Consider the following 17,173-nt stretch of genomic DNA (forward strand, 5'->3'; position numbering starts at 1 on the left):
TACATCATAGCAGGGAGCGGCTGACTATCTGAATTGTAGTGACATACGATTTAATTGTAGTTGTAACGTAGAATGAGAATGAAAAGAGATGTAGGAATTACCCAGTTTGAATGACAGCAGCTACTATCAGTGAGGAGAGGGTATTTGGCACTCGAATGTACCAATCAATTCAAAATTATTTTAGGCAAGTCTCTAATAAAAAGCATACACCCTGAAAGTGCACTCCCCCCGGTTGTTTGTCAGAATATCAAGTTATAAATATTGTGCTACAAAAATACTGTAGCTAGAATATTGTTGCAGGTTAAGTATATATAGTATGTTTACTGGGTGAGGTACATACCTCCATTTTGAGTCTCTACTGGAAAAATGAGGAATAACAATGAGAAATAATGCTTATCCCACCAAATTCCACATGTGTTGGATTTTTCCTGTACTTTCGCCTTATGAAAATTTCAGCATATTTTCACCTGCCAAAATCTGTCAGTGGTTAATTGTGGAGGTGTGATGTGGACTGAAAAACTCTGAATTCTGATCCTGCGGAAACACAAGTCTGCTCAGGCATCTGCCTTTTCTGTCACACAGATAATCTTGGCCTCAGAGTATTTGATGGAAAATCCACACAAAATTGAGTAAATTGGTGGGCAATGTGTATTTAAGGTTTTCACCACCCTCTGTTAACTTTGCCATAACCAGGGTCCTAATTTGTAAATTGGATCAACAAAACTCTAGGACAAAAAAGCATGTAAAAAGGTTATACAACGAAATTACGCATGCCTTTACCATGCAAAATTTTACCATGCATATCCCTTTACCACGCATGCCAGTACAACGAAAAAGTATTTTACAAGTAAGTATTAAGCCTTAATATATAGACACACATATACATATATAAATGCACACACATATATATATGCATATATGTACATATCTATATCTATCTATCTATCTATATCTATATATATATATATATATATATATATATATATATATATATATATATGTTTATATATATATATATATATATATATATATATATATATATATATATATATATATATATATATACATACATATAAGCATACATAGAAATACAGATATATGTGTGTAAGGTAATATATATTACCTTATTAGCCCCAAAACCTTAAATCCTAAACAAAACCTTTGCCACCCAAATACCTGTACCCACTCTTAACCCTAAAAATACTTTTGCCACCCCAATAACCTTACTTACCCTAAACCCTAATAATACCCTTGCCTACCAAAAAACCCTACCCGCTCTACACACTAAAAATACCCCTGCCCCCCACAATCTGTATGCACCCTAAACCCTAAAAAAACCTTACCCTTAAATGTCTTACCCATCTTAAAACCTAAAAATACCCTTCCCATCCAAAAACCTATACCCAGCCTAAACCCTTAAAATACCCTGGCCACCCAAAAGCCATACCCACCCTGAAGTGCCCTTGCCACCCCAATACCCTTACCCACCCTAAACCCTAAAGATACCCTTGCCCCCACAACCCTTACGCACCCTAAACCATAAAAATACCCTTGCCAAATACCTTAATCATCTGAAAACCTAGAAATACCCTTCCCTAACCAAAAACCTTAACCCATCCTAAACGCTAAAAATACCCTTGCTGCCCAAATACCCTTACCCGACCTAAACCCTAAAAATACTCTGTGGCACCCAAATACCCTTACACACCCTAACCCCTAAAAATACCCTTGCCACCCAAATATTACCCACCCTACACCCGAAGAATACACTTGCCACCTAAATACCCTTACCCATCCTAAACCCTAACAATACCCTTGCCACCAAAAATACCCTACCCTCCATAAACCCTAAAAATACCCTTGCCACCCAAAAACTCTACCCACCCTAAAAATACCCTTACCACCCAAATACCCTTACCCACCCTAAACCCTGAAAATACCCAAGCCACCCAATACGCTCACCCAACTATTACCTCCAAAAACACCCTTTGCCTGATATCTATCTATCTATCTATCTATCTATCTATCTATCTATCTATCTATCTATCTATCTATCTATCTATCTATCGATCCATCATCCATCTATCCATCTATCTATTTATCTATCTAGCTATTTATCTAACCCCATGGACACTTCCCCATGAAATGCTTATATTTTCATGGTAGAAACATAAGGAGGGTAAAGATATGTGTGGTAAAGGCATTTGCTTTGTAATGGATGCATAGTAAAGTTAACGCATGGTAATGACTGCATTTTAAATGCTGTAACCCTTGTGGAAGTAATGGGTGCAAGCCCTTATTCCTGACTCTGTGTTTCCTTTTATAGGCTAATCTACATGGTATACAATTTTAAGATATTGCTCACTTTTACAGCAACTTCAATAGTGTAGAATTTCGCACGAACGCAATTTCGAGTTTAGACACCACATTATAAAACTCAGATTTTTAAGCTTTTTGTATATACTTCTACATTTAAAAGCAGAACACAGTAGAAGGGTAAAGGGTTTTCTGCAACATTGAGAGGGATTATAAATCCTGTACATTTTATTGTTTTGAACAATCCCAAAATCCCCATCAGTCGGAAGGTCATTCGTTTAGGATTACTTTAGGTTAAAGTGGTAATAGTGGAAATAGGCGCTAGGCTAAACTGGCAGGCAAGTATCTGAGTTCCCAGCATTTGACCCAACTTCCACTGAAGCATCATCTGAGTCTAATGTGTATGGCCAACTTTTAAAAAATGTACCTATCCATCATCTGAATATTAGTAAAAAACTAAAATGAAAACATGGGAGAGTGCAATTTTGACAACGTTTACTGACGTAGGCAATTCTTAAAAAATTCCCCCTAACTCATTTTTACATTATAAAGACATTTTTTGGTTTACACACACAAATCCAAGCAATGTTGCTGCTTATTTTGGCAATGTGTGGCCCTTTTTTCTTTTGATACCCATACAGACATCTTTTCAGTGCTTCAGACGCCTCTGTTGTTATAATCAACCAGGTATCCATTTCAACACAGTTTATTTGTGATCTCTAGTTTAGTCTACAAAGGGAAAAGACATCTAGGAAGAAAGCAATCCAAATCCTTGCTATTAGGAATCCCCAAAAATACGCACTCCGCTTCCAGTAGCCAATAGTGCATTCATTCGAGAGCGGCACTAGAACGTACACAGCAGCTGGAGCGCCTCAAGGAATATATTATTGTCCTTAATGACCTTCTCTTTTCATCCTTAGTTGGTGTCACCACAGTGTCCTTGTTCGGAGACTCAGCAGGCTTTAGATGCTCCTCTATTTGTATCTCCAGGTGCTTTTGAATTGCTAAGCCAAGAACCTCGGGATCTACAGAAGCGCCATATACCTCCCATGTCATCCCTTCGTCGTCCCATCGGACTTCGTGGACCGGGGTTGGAGAACCCTGCAAGTCTAACTTCAAACTAACTTCTGGAAACACATGAGAGTGATTGCCTCCAAGGGGACTTGGGCTGGTCGCTGCAGACTTGGTTTCCAAAAGTGCAACAGTTTGTACCTCAGCATCCTTATATTCATTGGTGGGTTTTAGTACCATGGTACAGCTGTCTAAAGCGGTCATAGTCCCTGTGTCTCTTGTCTTAGCCAGCATCTTACCATTAAATGCAGCAGTAGATGTGTTTGATGGCAAGTCAGTTCTGTTGGGTTCAGTGCTGTCGGCAGCCATCCTTTCTCTGCAAAGAAGTGGTGACTGTTCCCCTGAAGTATTGCCACATGTCATAAGCCACTTGGCATCCAACCCCGATTCACTGACCGAACACGCTAGCTTTGGAAACGTCACCATATCAGATACTGGCAAAGGAAGACAATAAGATGACGTGAGTTGTTCTCTCCCATACTGGTTACCAGAGGCAGCTCCTAATCTAGGGGCAGGCTTAATTGATGGTATAGGCATCGAATGACAGTAGGCCGCTACTGTATCGCTTACCTTCGTGCACGGCTCATTCCTGTTGTGGCAATGCACTTCACAGCTGTTGTGCATCGTGACTGCCGGAGCAAAGTGCCTAGTACAGGAATTATTATTGCAAGCGGTGCCACACAGGCTGCTGGTGGATTGACTATTCCTTATCTGTTTATCTGGACCAACATTTTCAGGATCGTGTAGCCTGATGGCACTGTGGTGATATGTCCCGGGTGAGGTATAAACCGTTATATTATGTTGAATAGCATCAGTGGCAAAACTGACTGGAGAGGAATTTTGATCTCTTGCAAACGTTATCCAATCAGTTCGATTCTGAGCACTTGGACTGCATTCCTGGTCATACCCATGGCTTTGGAAGGACTGGTTGGTTGCTGGCACTTCATACATGCTGCTTGTAGGGCAAAAGTCTGAACACGTGGCACTAGTTCTATGATGTGTAGCTGCAATCGGTTCACTGCAGCCATACAAGAACTCAGAATGGCTTTTCTGGACCAGCATCCCCAATGCCTCCATTGGGTCCGTGCTCCGGGTCTTGCATATCATTGCCTCTTCTTCTTGTCCTGGCGAAGAGGAGACATTCTCAGTGGTGCTACTTCTGATGTGAATCCTTAGGCCATTCCCATCCCAATGAGTTGTGGGCTGGTCCACAGTGAGGAAGTGATTCACAGACTTACCACCAGAATGCATATTTGTTCCAGATAACTGCACGTCTGCGATTTGGGTTCCATATGAATTGGAGACGACCTCATTGTTCACAGGAGACCACAGGGAATCCTGTGAACATGGGACAACATTTTCAGGCATTCTTGTCTGATAAACAATACCACTGAGACTTTTACGTAGCTCCTGTGTGATGTTTTGTGTTGCATCAGAACTGTATTGGCCACAGCTTAGCAAATTGGAAGAGCTCTTTGAGAGAGGGTGACAGCTGGGCTTTGAACTCATGTGGCAAATGCAATTCATTGGTTCTTGATAGGAATGTGCTGAAAGCCTGTGATTGTTGCTTGCCATGACAGGTACCAGGATCTGAAAACAGAAAATAACATTTCAAATATCTGAACCAAAATTAGAAGCTACTTTAAATAAGATTAGAAGTGATGGACATTATAGACCAATGAGATTCATTGAGAAAAGTTTGATCCAGTAAAGTTACACTTCTGAATTACAATCACAAAATTTATGAAAGACTGTCAGATGGAGAAGCTATACATAACTACCCCTTCTGAACATGCATTACTGATGGGAGTATACTTGGACGACTATTTTCTATATGATCAGCTAATAAAAGTAAAACGTTGCCACTTTTACACTGATCCTATAGGAAGGTTTGTCAAGGATACTGTTTGGCAATTGTCACACAGACAAACGAAGGAGCGGAAATCTGTGGCACATATACACCAACGTTCTTTAAATCTGGCCAAAATTGTAAAACTAACATGTGCAAAGTGTGGCACTGTTTTAACTTGAACACCTAAAAATGATCGAATCTCCATCTAATTTGCCATTACTCGCAATTTTGTTTTGACCAAATATGTGTGCAAAAAAACCGCAAATCAAGACTTATTGTTGCTAAATGAAAAATAATCATTTTGAAATAAGGATAGCACGATTTTCTGGTAATTATTACCCAAGTTCAGGATTGTACGGACGATATGCTTTTATACAACTCCTTATCAAAACATACTTGAATTTACAAATTACAAAAAATACAAACACATGTTTCATCTGCAGCCACCAGAAAGTTAAAATCTGATCACTGATGCAAGCTTAAAACCCTTTTAAAAACACATCATCGGTTAGGCATAAGGATTATGTAAATTCATGTAAGCATTCAATCTGCTAGACTGATCTACATTTTTAAGTGATTTAGATTAAGGATGGAAATGAGCGATTTAGCCCACACAGTGTACTGTTTGGTACCTGCCCCACACCGTTCCCAGGATATGTCAACTTTATTCTGATCTTTGTTTTTCAAGGAAATAGTGCACACCACCATGATGCCCACTAAGGTATACCGCTCTCTGCTATGACATGCTCATTTGGTTTCGCCTGGCCGTAGCACTGCGAAGCAGTGCTCCGCCCAGGCGAAAACTTTTGTTTACAGTATGGGGGACTTGAATCTGCCCCTTCTTCCATTGGCTAGCTCCATAAATGGAGGCTAGCCATTGGAAGAGATTGGCTGTCAATCACGCTTTCCCCGTGAAAACGCGATTCGGGGGCGTTTCTCGGTCTTTTTTTAAGTCCCGCCCCTTTTGTCGTCATGTCTTTCTGGGCTCCGCCCCACTCCCGCATCTTGTTTTTTCTGGGTTTTGCAACGACGCCAAAGTGGATGTAAAAGCGGGTTACCAGTCCAAGATGCTGCTGGTATCCCAGCGGGTTGAAGCACCAGGCATGGAGGCTCATATCTCGGGAAGGGAGTATTTTACTAAACAGGAGAGATGAACAGACAAAATATGTGTTTGCATGTCTGAGGTTTCGCAGGCGAGACCGGCAGGGGTGTTTGTAAATAAATATAGGCGGCTAAGCGAGGTGCCGAAGGGCTGCGGTGGGCGGCGACAAGTAAAACAATAGCTGCTTTCAAATGGATCCGTGCACTCCAGTCAGAAATGTGAGGAGAGTTTAAAAGTCTCTGAGTGGAGAAATCGGGAGCAGACGCTGGAGTCCGCCGAGCGGCTGAGTCGTTGTGCTGCTTGTGTTCTGAAGGGGGGGGGGTGTATTGTTAAAAGTGAGGCATTTGTGGGGCAGCTTTAATGAGATCTTATTGTGTCCTCTGAGCGGAGTCACGGCGCTGCCCCCTGTGTTGTGTGTGGGGGGGGGAAGAGGAGAGAGAGAGAGAGAGAGAGTTGTGGAAGGTGCGCGCTGCCATGCACCCACTGGTTGAACAGAAAATGCACTCCGCCTCTGCTGTGTGTGTGGTTGTGTATTTCTTTAATCTCCTGTCTCACTGATTATGATTGTGTATTTATTTCATTTTAAATTGTTAATTGCGCATCCTTGACATGTGGCGTGATTGCCCAGGGTGTTTTTTTTTTCTTCGCGTACTGTATGTCTATGCTGCGTATGTATAGCTACTGTGTGTGTTTGCATCAATTCATTTATGTTTCTGTGTTTATCCGTGTAGTCGATTGTGCACTTTTCACGTGCTGTGTGCCATTATGTAGTGTGTGTTTGTGTTCACATTCCTTGGAGCGTTGATCACTGAACGCTAGGTGGATTGTGTATTTATATCTTGGGTCATGCCCACCCTTTGTTGTCAGTTGCCCCATGCAGTGGAGGTGCGTGGTGCGCCGCCGCCAGAGTTCTGTGTGAGGGAGTTGGGCAGGTCTCTTGCTGCCGCCAGCAGACTAGGTTCCTGTAGTGAAAATGCCCCCCTTGCTGAGACATCGTGCAACGCAGACTGATCGTTTACTCATCTTTTTCAAGTGTTTTCCCTTTCCCGATCGGTGATTACGAGATGGTTTAGTCAGTTCTCCTGTTTACTTGACTGGATGCACCCATTTTAACCTGTTCAGAGCATCTTTTCATTCTCCCAATTAGTAAACAAATGGGTTATATTAGCTGTTGCCGCGTGAAGGGAAAGGGCTATTGGGCGCTCTGGTCTGTCCAGCCGGACCAAAAAAAAGAAGCAGGTCCAATCCCCTCACCTGTGTGTGCAACAAGTTGAGGTGAAAAACTGTTCTAATTGCCCAAGTCCCCCAGGGGTGACACGCTTCTACCTGCCCCAACTCTCCGGGAGAGACAGGCGCTCCCTGCCTCTCACACGGGTAAAGGGAAGAGGCTGCAAGTGGCCTTTACCATCAAAGAGGGAACGCACCTCCTCTAGTGAGAACTGGCTGCCAGTTCCGTTTATATGGTCGGAGCTTCGTAAAGCCGTCCATACAACTGCCCGGAATACCCCTCCCCCCCATATTTGCCCCCGTTCCCTGATCCATCCAGAAAAGAGTCTCCCCTTGCTCTGGTGTCCCTGGGGCCAGAATGTCGGATGCTATCACAGAATGTCAGATGCTATCAAAACCCCTCCATTATGTTGATTTACATACCATGCATCGTTTGCCGAGAGGCTAAAAAAGGAGGGGGTATAAATGCCTAAAATATTATACTGACGAAGAGCTTTACAAGGAAAATACACGTGTGACTGTTCAGATAATGCCTCTCAAGACCCCTTCCAGTCTTCCCATTCGTTTTTAGGTCCCGGCTAGAGTAGGCTGCGCACATGTGCAGTGGTAATTTTGGAACCCGGTGTCAACAAGTTCTACAGAAGGATTCCGCCTCTGTGTGTGTGTGACTCTGTGTGTGTGTGTGTGTGTGTGTATCTGGGTGTATGTGTGGCTCTGTGTGTGTGTGTCTGTGGCTCTGTGTGTGTGTGTATGGCTCTGTGCATGTGTGGCTCTGTGTGTTTGTGGCTCTGTGTGTGTGGCTGTGTGTGTGTGTGTGTGTGGCTGTGTGTGTATGTCGCTCTGTGTGTGTGTGGCTCTGTGTGTGGCTGTGTGTGTGTGTGTGTGTGTGTGTGTGTGGCTCTGCGTGTGTGGCTCTGTGTGTGTGTGTGGCTCTGTGTGTGTGTGTGGCTCCGTGTGTGTGTGGGGCTCTGCGTGTTTGTGAGTGGCATTTGCGAGAGATTAAGCTATTGGCATTGTAAATGACAATGCCATTTAATTATCTGTTTTCAAAACCAACACGTAAATAGAAATGTTGTCATTTACAATGCCAATAGATCTAACTTTTGCAAAGGCGAGACCATTGCATTGTAAATGCTTGTTTTCTTTTATGATTTTCAAGGCCAGCATACATTTCAAGGAACTCAAGACCTTGAAAATGGGCTTGAAATTGTTTCCATCTTCCTTCATCATCTGCAGCTTTGAGAAATATTTTTGGACTGTAAAGTTTTACATACCAATTTTGAATAGTCAGCAATTTATTCACATAGATAGGATCAGCAGCTGCATCCTTCACTGTGCTACTGAATAAGATATCTAAAACGTACTTAAACAGCAATTAAGACAAAAGGGAATAGACTATGTTCTGCTCTCGGTGTGCTCCAGGACAACGCTATAAGGCGCCTGGTTAAAGTTGCATCCTTTGAAAGCCAATATGTTTTTCTTCTGCTCCCTAAATACCTGTCCTAGTCGAGTATGCCACACTTTCGCCCGCATCAGCAAGGGACAGATTTTCAAATTGTAATTTCCCAAATTGAGCTCTGCCCAAATGTCGTGCAGTAACCCTCAAACGAGATAGGAACAAGATTACTGGATTTAATCAGTAGTCCTTTAGTGGCAAGCCCAAAAAGCTCTGGGTCCAATACCAAGGGAATATTCATATAGGTGAGCAATTCACAGTCACTTTTACTTTCTGTTATGATTATGATTGTTATGATTTTTATTAGGTACATCTAGAACCAGCTTTATGTTATGGCTAAGTGTATGTGATGCATTAAACAAAGAGGGGCTTTGGGGGAGCCCCTTTGAGGCCATGGGTGCTGTTCCCCTTTCAGCCACGGCTGTAGCCAGCAGTAATTTCATTGGTTAATTAGGGGAAATTGTCTGCCAATGGAGTGCTTCCATTACACGGCATGAACTGTGAAGGGTCCTTGCGCCACAGAAGCCTACGGTTATAATGTATGCTCTTCTAGAGCATCTGTATAGCGCTGCCCGCAGCACTTCTAGGTGCAACTCCTTAGAATCTGATTGAAGCATTTTGTACCCCTGCTTAGCTTGGTCAAAAATGTGTGAAAGGCAAAATGCAGATGTGGAGAGGAATGTGCAGACACATGTGCACACATTTATTTTATATTCATCTGTTCACGACAAACCCTCAAATTCATTCACAGATCAATTTTTATTACCAATTAGAATCTAGAGATCATCTTAGATTAGGGTTTCAGAAGGTAAAGCAGATGCCATAAAACCAAAATACAGTTCTATTGTTCATTTCTCTTTGATGGCTGCTGAGTGATTGACTCCACATTACAAAAGGGCCACAGCATTTACACAATAGACCTATGCTGAGTTACAACGTTGTAGTCATCTACATCTTTGGCAAGTAAATGGTTGAACCATACCACTTGGGAAATTGAAAGTTCCTCACCGATATGTAGGGTGGTATTAAGCCTGCTTTGCCACTGCAGGTGACTGAGCATACCTCTATATACTGTTCTGACTTTATTGCGTGGTCTTCGTGGAAATCAGGATACGTTTATGGACAAATAATCTACAGTGTCACTATCGTGGACTGGTAATAGCCTGGGATCTCAGTATTTGTCCACCAGATGACCCCGGGGCGCATTTTTTCCTTTTCTTTAACAAATCCATGTTTTCAAGTGGGTTGCTCAAATAGGTTCAATTGCAATTGCGGGGAATGAGATTTTGATATCAATTTATGATCAATTTAATAACTTATCTCATTCGTCAATTTTGGACCGTTGGTATCTGTCATTGAGTAAAAGACAACCCCCGCATAGGTTAGATAACCCCATGAACTGACGCCACTCTGAAGAACCACTTTACAACTGATGAAGTTTTAAAAGTTTATATAAAATCAAGATTAAATGCGTTTACAATCCTCTCAGGGTAAATCTCAATAAGTATACAAAAGAATACTAAATCAATTCCAGAATCAACAAATTAAAAGCATCGATATGAAGTGGTTCCTTTGCGTCATCTACAGAAAAAGAAAATTAATCAAGTTAAATCTGTCCCTACTCTATACTAAGTGACATCCCTACTTCGCAAGTTCCTTTCCTAAAAAGGTGTCAGCAGTTTGACTCCCAAAGAAGTTCAAATTCTCTTAGCCTCTAAAGGTAATTTAAGTTTAAGAAGCAGTACCCTCTCTGCCTACCCATCCGCTCTCTAAGGGTCCTCGGCCTACTGCTCCCTTGCGCTCTTGATCTCTCTCAGCGCATCTGCTCAAGTCATCTACTCTGAGCTCTCTAAGATGGCCTCTGCTCGGAGCTGTTCGCTTTCGCCTTCGCTAATTGCTCATTGCTAAGTGCTCTCCCCTCCCCGGGGTGCTGTCCCTAAAATACACAAGCACAGTGTGGGTGGAACGCCCCTTCGACGCCCACCACGGACTTTCCCCGATGATGTCAGTTTCTGGCTTCTTCCATTACTTCATCTCCTTGCGTCGTCCGTTAGGTTGACCCTTCTCCTTAGATGTCATCTTCATCTTCTTGTTGGCGACTTCAACTGACACTTTCAGATCAAAAGTCAAATGAACTTAAACAAGACTTTAACTTTACAACTGTCTTGACCCTTCTAGGTCCTGTGAATGGTCATTCCAAAACAACTCTCAAATTCCAAGCGCTTCTTATCACGTTTAGGCCATAAACTTTGTCCAGCGTTGTCACCTTAAATCTAACAAGTGCTAGACTTCTTGGCTCTCACGTCCACATCAAGCTATTCACGACTCCTATGAGTCCACTTAAATTACATACATTGGACTACGCTCCTGCGAACTCTTGGTCAGTCAGGTTAATCACAAATGACCTAAACCCTTCTAACATTCTTACAAACTTCTTCTACACAGTATAACCTTTAACACACATTTATCTCTAATCGCATTTTAGCAAAGTCTTGATTATACTTGAATACATTTTACATAGAATATATATATAATACATAGAGTACGAGGTTATATGCTTATTCGTTACATCGTCGTATGTATACTTTCTGCGCACTTCTCTTCGTTACGTTTCTCGCCGTTTCTCCATTAAAGTTACACACGTTCATGAATTCTACTTTGCACGTTCTACATTTCGTAAACATTTCTACACATTTCTACATCAGCCCACTACGTATACAGGCCTTCTAAATCAAATACATGTTTTAAAGTGAATACAGTTACATTTCTTATACCACGTTATCACTCCTGTTGACCTTTATGCTATAGGCGTCAACTTCACGTTACGATATACATTTCATTCCTACGTTATACAATGTGCTTCTAAATATGGCTAGGATATACGTTTTATTCAAATTGCGCTCTCTCAGTTCCCCCCTTTGATGACTTTTAGGAGTCATCACTAAATGCAATTTGAATAGCACCCTTTACACCGAACTAGTTACAACATTTCCTCTTTTTATCGATTCGAGTGCTCTCAGACTTTTATACTGTTGATCTTGTAAGACAGCTAATCTCCTTTCTTTTTATGTGCCTTCTCTTCTTCTGTCCAATCGGTTTTCCATTGTCCTGACATTTTTAGAATCTTCTGCCTTCTGTATCGGTCATCTACTTGTCCTATGAACTTTTTCTCTACCTCCGACACTTTGCAAGTCAGATTATTTCTGCGTGCGTATGATGTATCTAATGTATCCCAAGGAAGAAAGAATTTAGCTAATCTATCCTCCTTTTTGTAATAGTCCCACTTATTCATTTGCTTATAATTCGGAACTTCAGGCAGTACCGAATCATAATTTGAAAAGTAGTATTCGAATCCTTCTCTACCATAAAATATACTAAGCAGTAAACTACATGTTATCCCATAAGTCAATGGGAGATGATGATATCTAATGCCTTCATCTACAGAAGCCGGCAATTGCATACAAACATAGCAATCTTTGGCCTCCATGGCATCGATATATTCGTACAACAGTTTAGCATATGCGTTTGACCTAAAGTTTCCCTGTGACTCGTCTACGTGTAACCTACGAGCTTCATCTGCTAGTAACGCCTTTTCACGTATAACATTGCTCTCCTCCTTCTTCCCCACAAGAGCAGGTTTCAAAGTCGTTACAGTTTTTACATCTGTTATTTCCTTATCGCTTTCATGTCCTATTATGTATGATATTGTCACTACTGTAATTATGAGGAATATTACTATTGCTATAAGTGTACCTACTATGCATCTGGCTTTTCGATTTGGGTTGCCGTTCTCCATGTCATCAGAACAGCGTAGCTCGTTCTCTAGCGAAAATTTTCTTTTCCAATCTTTGGTTGTTTTGGTTGCTTTCTCAGTCTTTAAAGTGCTCCTTATCAACAAAGTCTCTTTTTTCACAACAATGTCTTTTCTCTTTCTAGCAGCAGACAACCCTAGCCCTTCTCCGTCCTCCAAATGTAATCCCTAATTTTATTCTTCTTTCCACTCGGCGCTAGGTTATCTTCTTCTTTATAACTTATATACAAAAGTCTTTATGCATCAACAATTATTCTCGCACCTGCAGCTCTTGCAACAAGTTCCAACAACTCAAAACGGATGACTTTTTCTTCTTCTTCTGGTATTTGATGACCAGATGTTGGAAATTGTAATCTGTTTAACACTAAATCTTTGATCTGACTCAAGTATGGGGGTATAGGAAGTGTGAAAGTCAGTAACCCCTCAGTCTCGAGTCCAGGCGTCAACATCCATATCTCCACTGCCACAAATGGATCGAGATCGATTACTTTCACGCTCTTCACTCTCCCAGATTTCTGTCCCCAAGACATCTGCTAGATAAGTCCACTCTGGGGTGGCGTACCTTCTGCAGGGCACACGTACCCTTCTCGACCTTCTTGGACTCTCAGTTCCTGAGTCTGTCGTTTCCTCTTCCTGATCCGATTCTTCAGCAATCGGGACAAGAGTTCTTCCTTGCTTTCCTTCTGAGCTTGGCCTTTTCCTTCTCTCCGGCCAACTGGCTTCGTCACTCCTTGTCCTTCTGCTCCTTGTTCTTGGACTTGTCTCTTGGTCACTCTCTGCTTGTTCGATATCTGTGTCGGACTCCCAATTACTTTCTTCTCCTGAGGCGACTTCGGTCTCACTAGTGTCCTGACCTTCGTCGTCCTGTTCCAACACAGTCTCAGCTTCTTCGATCACCTCCACAGCTTGGCTTTCCCCCTCTGTGGCTTCTCCGCTTTCCGCTGGATTCACATCCGAGAGAGGAGCTGTTTCTTCTAGAGGTGTTGGCACTCTTCGGGTGTGTGAGGCATGTATCCAATTTGACAGACCTCCACACTTTACCGCAGTGTTCGTCACAAGTATGACTTGAAATGGTCCTCGCCAACGCACGTCTAAGCAGTTCTTCCTGACATGCTTTTTCACCAGGACCCAGTCCCCTGGACTCAGGTCATGGCATAAATCTTGTGCTGATGGAACCTCTGCAGCCTGGACCTGGAGGGACACAGAATTAATGGCATCAGATAGTCCCTTGCAGTAGTCCAAGATCAAATCGTCTGTGATGTTCACTAGCGCTGCAGTCGGAACCGATGGCAATCTCATAGCTCTCCCCATTAGCACTTCATGTGGAGAGAGACCTGTTTTTCTATCAGGTGTGCTACGTATGCTCATAAGAACCACTGGAAGTGCGTCTGGCCAACTCAGGGATGTTGATGAACAAACTTTGGCAAGTCTGGACTTGATTGTACTGTTGATTTGCTCTACAATCCCTGAAGCTTCTGGTCGATAGCTGCAATGTAACTTTTGATCGATACTCAAAGCTGAACATAGCATCTTCACTACTTCGCTGTTAAAATGAGTTCCTCTGTCCGATTCCAAAGAGGATGGCACCCCAAACCTCGGTATTAACTCTCTAAGTAACAATTTTGCTACCGTAAGTGTATCGCACCTACGTGTAGGGTAAGCCTCAACCCATCTAGAAAATATGCAGACAATCACTAAAACGTATCTGAGTCTGTTGCATGGAGGCATTTCTATAAAATCAAGCTGCATTCTATTGAAAGGCCCCCCAGACCTCCCAATATGACTCAATGTAACTGGTGTTCTCTTTCCCACGTTTAGTTGCTGACAGATCGCACATCGCTGACACACTGCTTCTGCCGCTACTCTAAACTTGGGATTAAACCATGTCTGTCTGAATACTCTCACCATTGCATCTCTTCCTATGTGTGCTGATCCATGTAATTTCCTTGCCATTGGACTAACAAGTTCATTTGGTAAAACTGCCCTCCCGTCGGCAGAGATCCAAAAATTCATCTCGCTTTTCGTACAACCCGCTGTTTCCCAGCTCTTTTTCTCATCATCTGGTGCATTTTCCTGTACACATCTCAATTCATCCCACGTATCCACAGTATCTAACAACATTGTTAATTCAGTTCTTTCTTGGACTCCCCCCACTTTTGCATCAGTGTGAGAATATCCCTGTTCTGCGCAATAACGCGCTACTTCATCCGCATAGCGGTTGCCTTGTGATACAAAGTCTACGTTTTTTGTATGCGCAGCACATTTAACCACTGCAATAGCTGTTGGGCCTTGCAATGCCTCTAACAAAAGTCTCACGAATTCTCCATTCCTAATGGGAGAACCCGAGGAGGTCATGTAACCTCTTTGAGACCATAACTGCCCGTAATCATGAACTACCCCGAAACCATACTGGCTATCGGTGTATATGGTGACTCGAAGTTTGTCGCCTGCTAAGCAAGCACGCGTCAAAGCAACAATTTCAGCTACCTGTGTGGAGTGTACTCCTTCCAGGCAAGCGGCTTCTATAACTCTGGTAATCGTGCAAACTGCATAAGCTGCTCTCAGCTGACCGACATCGTCTCTTACGCATGAACCATCAACAAAGAAAATTTCATCGGGGTCAGTCAATGGCTCATCTACGATATCGGGTCTTGGTTTGGTGCATAGTTCAGTCACATCAAGGCAGTCATGATCTGTACAATTTTCATCATCCACCTCATTCGGAAGTGGCATCAAAGTTGCAGGATTCAAGACGGAGCATCTTTTTAGGGTCACATTCTCGGCAGCCAGTATGACTTGCTCGTAGCGTGTGAGCCTGCTATTTGTCAGATGCTGAGTCTTCGTCCTGGTCATTAACAATTCCACAGAATGCGGCACGTACACCACTAACTGATGTCCCATTACCACGCTTTCAGAACGTTCAATGCTGACACCCGTTGCAGCTACGGATTTGAGACATCCGGGCAACGCTGCGGCTACTGGATCTAATGTAGCCGAAAAATACGCCACTGGCCTGCGCGCATCTCCGTGGATCTGGGCTAAAACCGCTAAAGCGCATCCCTCTCTTTCGCAGCAGTAAAGCAAAAACGGTTTTGTGTAATCAGGCATTCCCAAAGCCGGGGCGCGACATAAGTCCTCCCTCAGCTGCAAAAACGCCATCAAACAATCCTTGTCCCATGGTACCGGATCACTTACTCCTTTGTGCGTCAGTTGTAACAACGGTTTTGCCTTCAGTGAAAAGTTAGCTATCCACTGTCGACAGTAACCGACCATGCCTAGAAACATCCTGACTTCTCTTTGTGTTGTAGGCGCGTTCATCTTCATAATCGCCTCTATTCTGTCTGGAGACACCTTCCGCTTTCCCTTTTCAATCCTATGGCCCAAGTATTGCACTTCAGTCTTACAATATTGCAATTTACTTGGAGACACCTTGTGCCCGTTCTCGGCCAAGTGATTTAACAAGGTTATGGTGTCTACTCTGCAAGCTTCCTCAGTTTCTGACGCAACTAGGAGGTCGTCTATGTACTGGACCAGAACCGAATTCTTGGGCAGTACTAGACTTTCAAGATTTTTCTTCAATAGCTGGTTAAAAATCGATGGGCTTTCTGTATACCCCTGAGGGATACGACACCATGTTAAAACGCGATCTTCCAGCTTAAAAGCGAAAAGATACTGGCTCTCTTCGTCTAAAGGAATCGAAAAGAAAGCCTGGCACAAATCTATCACGGTAAACCATTCAGCTTGGAACGGTATCTGAAATAATATCACTGATGGATTCGGTACCACTGGACAACATGAGACAACAATATTATTAATTTTTCGAAGATCCTGCACTATTCTGTATTTTCCACTAGGCTTCTGCAAACCCATGATCGGGGAGTTACATGGACTACCCACGATCTCTTTCAGTATTCCCTGTTTGATCATGGATTCGATCACAGGCTTTATTCCTGCAATCGTCTCCGGTGTCAATTTATACTGTGGTGTTCTTGGATATTCAGCATGGGGTCTTACCAGGATCTTTACTGGTTCTACTCCCTTGATCAATCCTATTTCTTCTCCAGTAAAGTCCCATACCTCCGCTGAGACTTTCTCCCTCAAATCCTGTGGAAGCTCCTCCACTGTTAAGGTAGGATATAGTTCCACGCACTCCTGCGAGTTTACAACTTTAAAATCAGCATCCTCATCATTGGTCTGCACTTCTACTCCTTCAGGTGTGCAATGTATTGTGCAGTTCAATTTACACAACAGATCTCTTCCTAGCAAACACACGGGACTAGAATCACAGATCACAAACTGATGTTCGTCACTGTAATTCCCTATCTTTACTGACACTGG

General features: G+C 42.7%; 1 protein-coding gene across 1 annotated transcript in view; it reads right to left on the bottom strand.

Moving 5' to 3' along the window:
• Nucleotides 1-2,790: 2,790 nt before the first annotated feature.
• Nucleotides 2,791-17,173, bottom strand: part of GPRIN2 (G protein regulated inducer of neurite outgrowth 2) — a 176,898-nt gene continuing 162,515 nt past the window's right edge. The window contains exon 2 of the mRNA XM_086921926.1: nucleotides 2,791-4,977. Coding sequence (XP_086778052.1) covers nucleotides 3,145-4,962 — 1,818 coding nt within the window. The 5' untranslated portion in view covers nucleotides 4,963-4,977 and the 3' untranslated portion in view covers nucleotides 2,791-3,144. The remainder of the gene's footprint in view (nucleotides 4,978-17,173) is intronic.

This window comes from Lissotriton vulgaris, chromosome 5, assembly GCF_964263255.1.
Source record: "Lissotriton vulgaris chromosome 5, aLisVul1.2, whole genome shotgun sequence".
Taxonomy (NCBI): Eukaryota; Metazoa; Chordata; class Amphibia; order Caudata; family Salamandridae; genus Lissotriton; species Lissotriton vulgaris.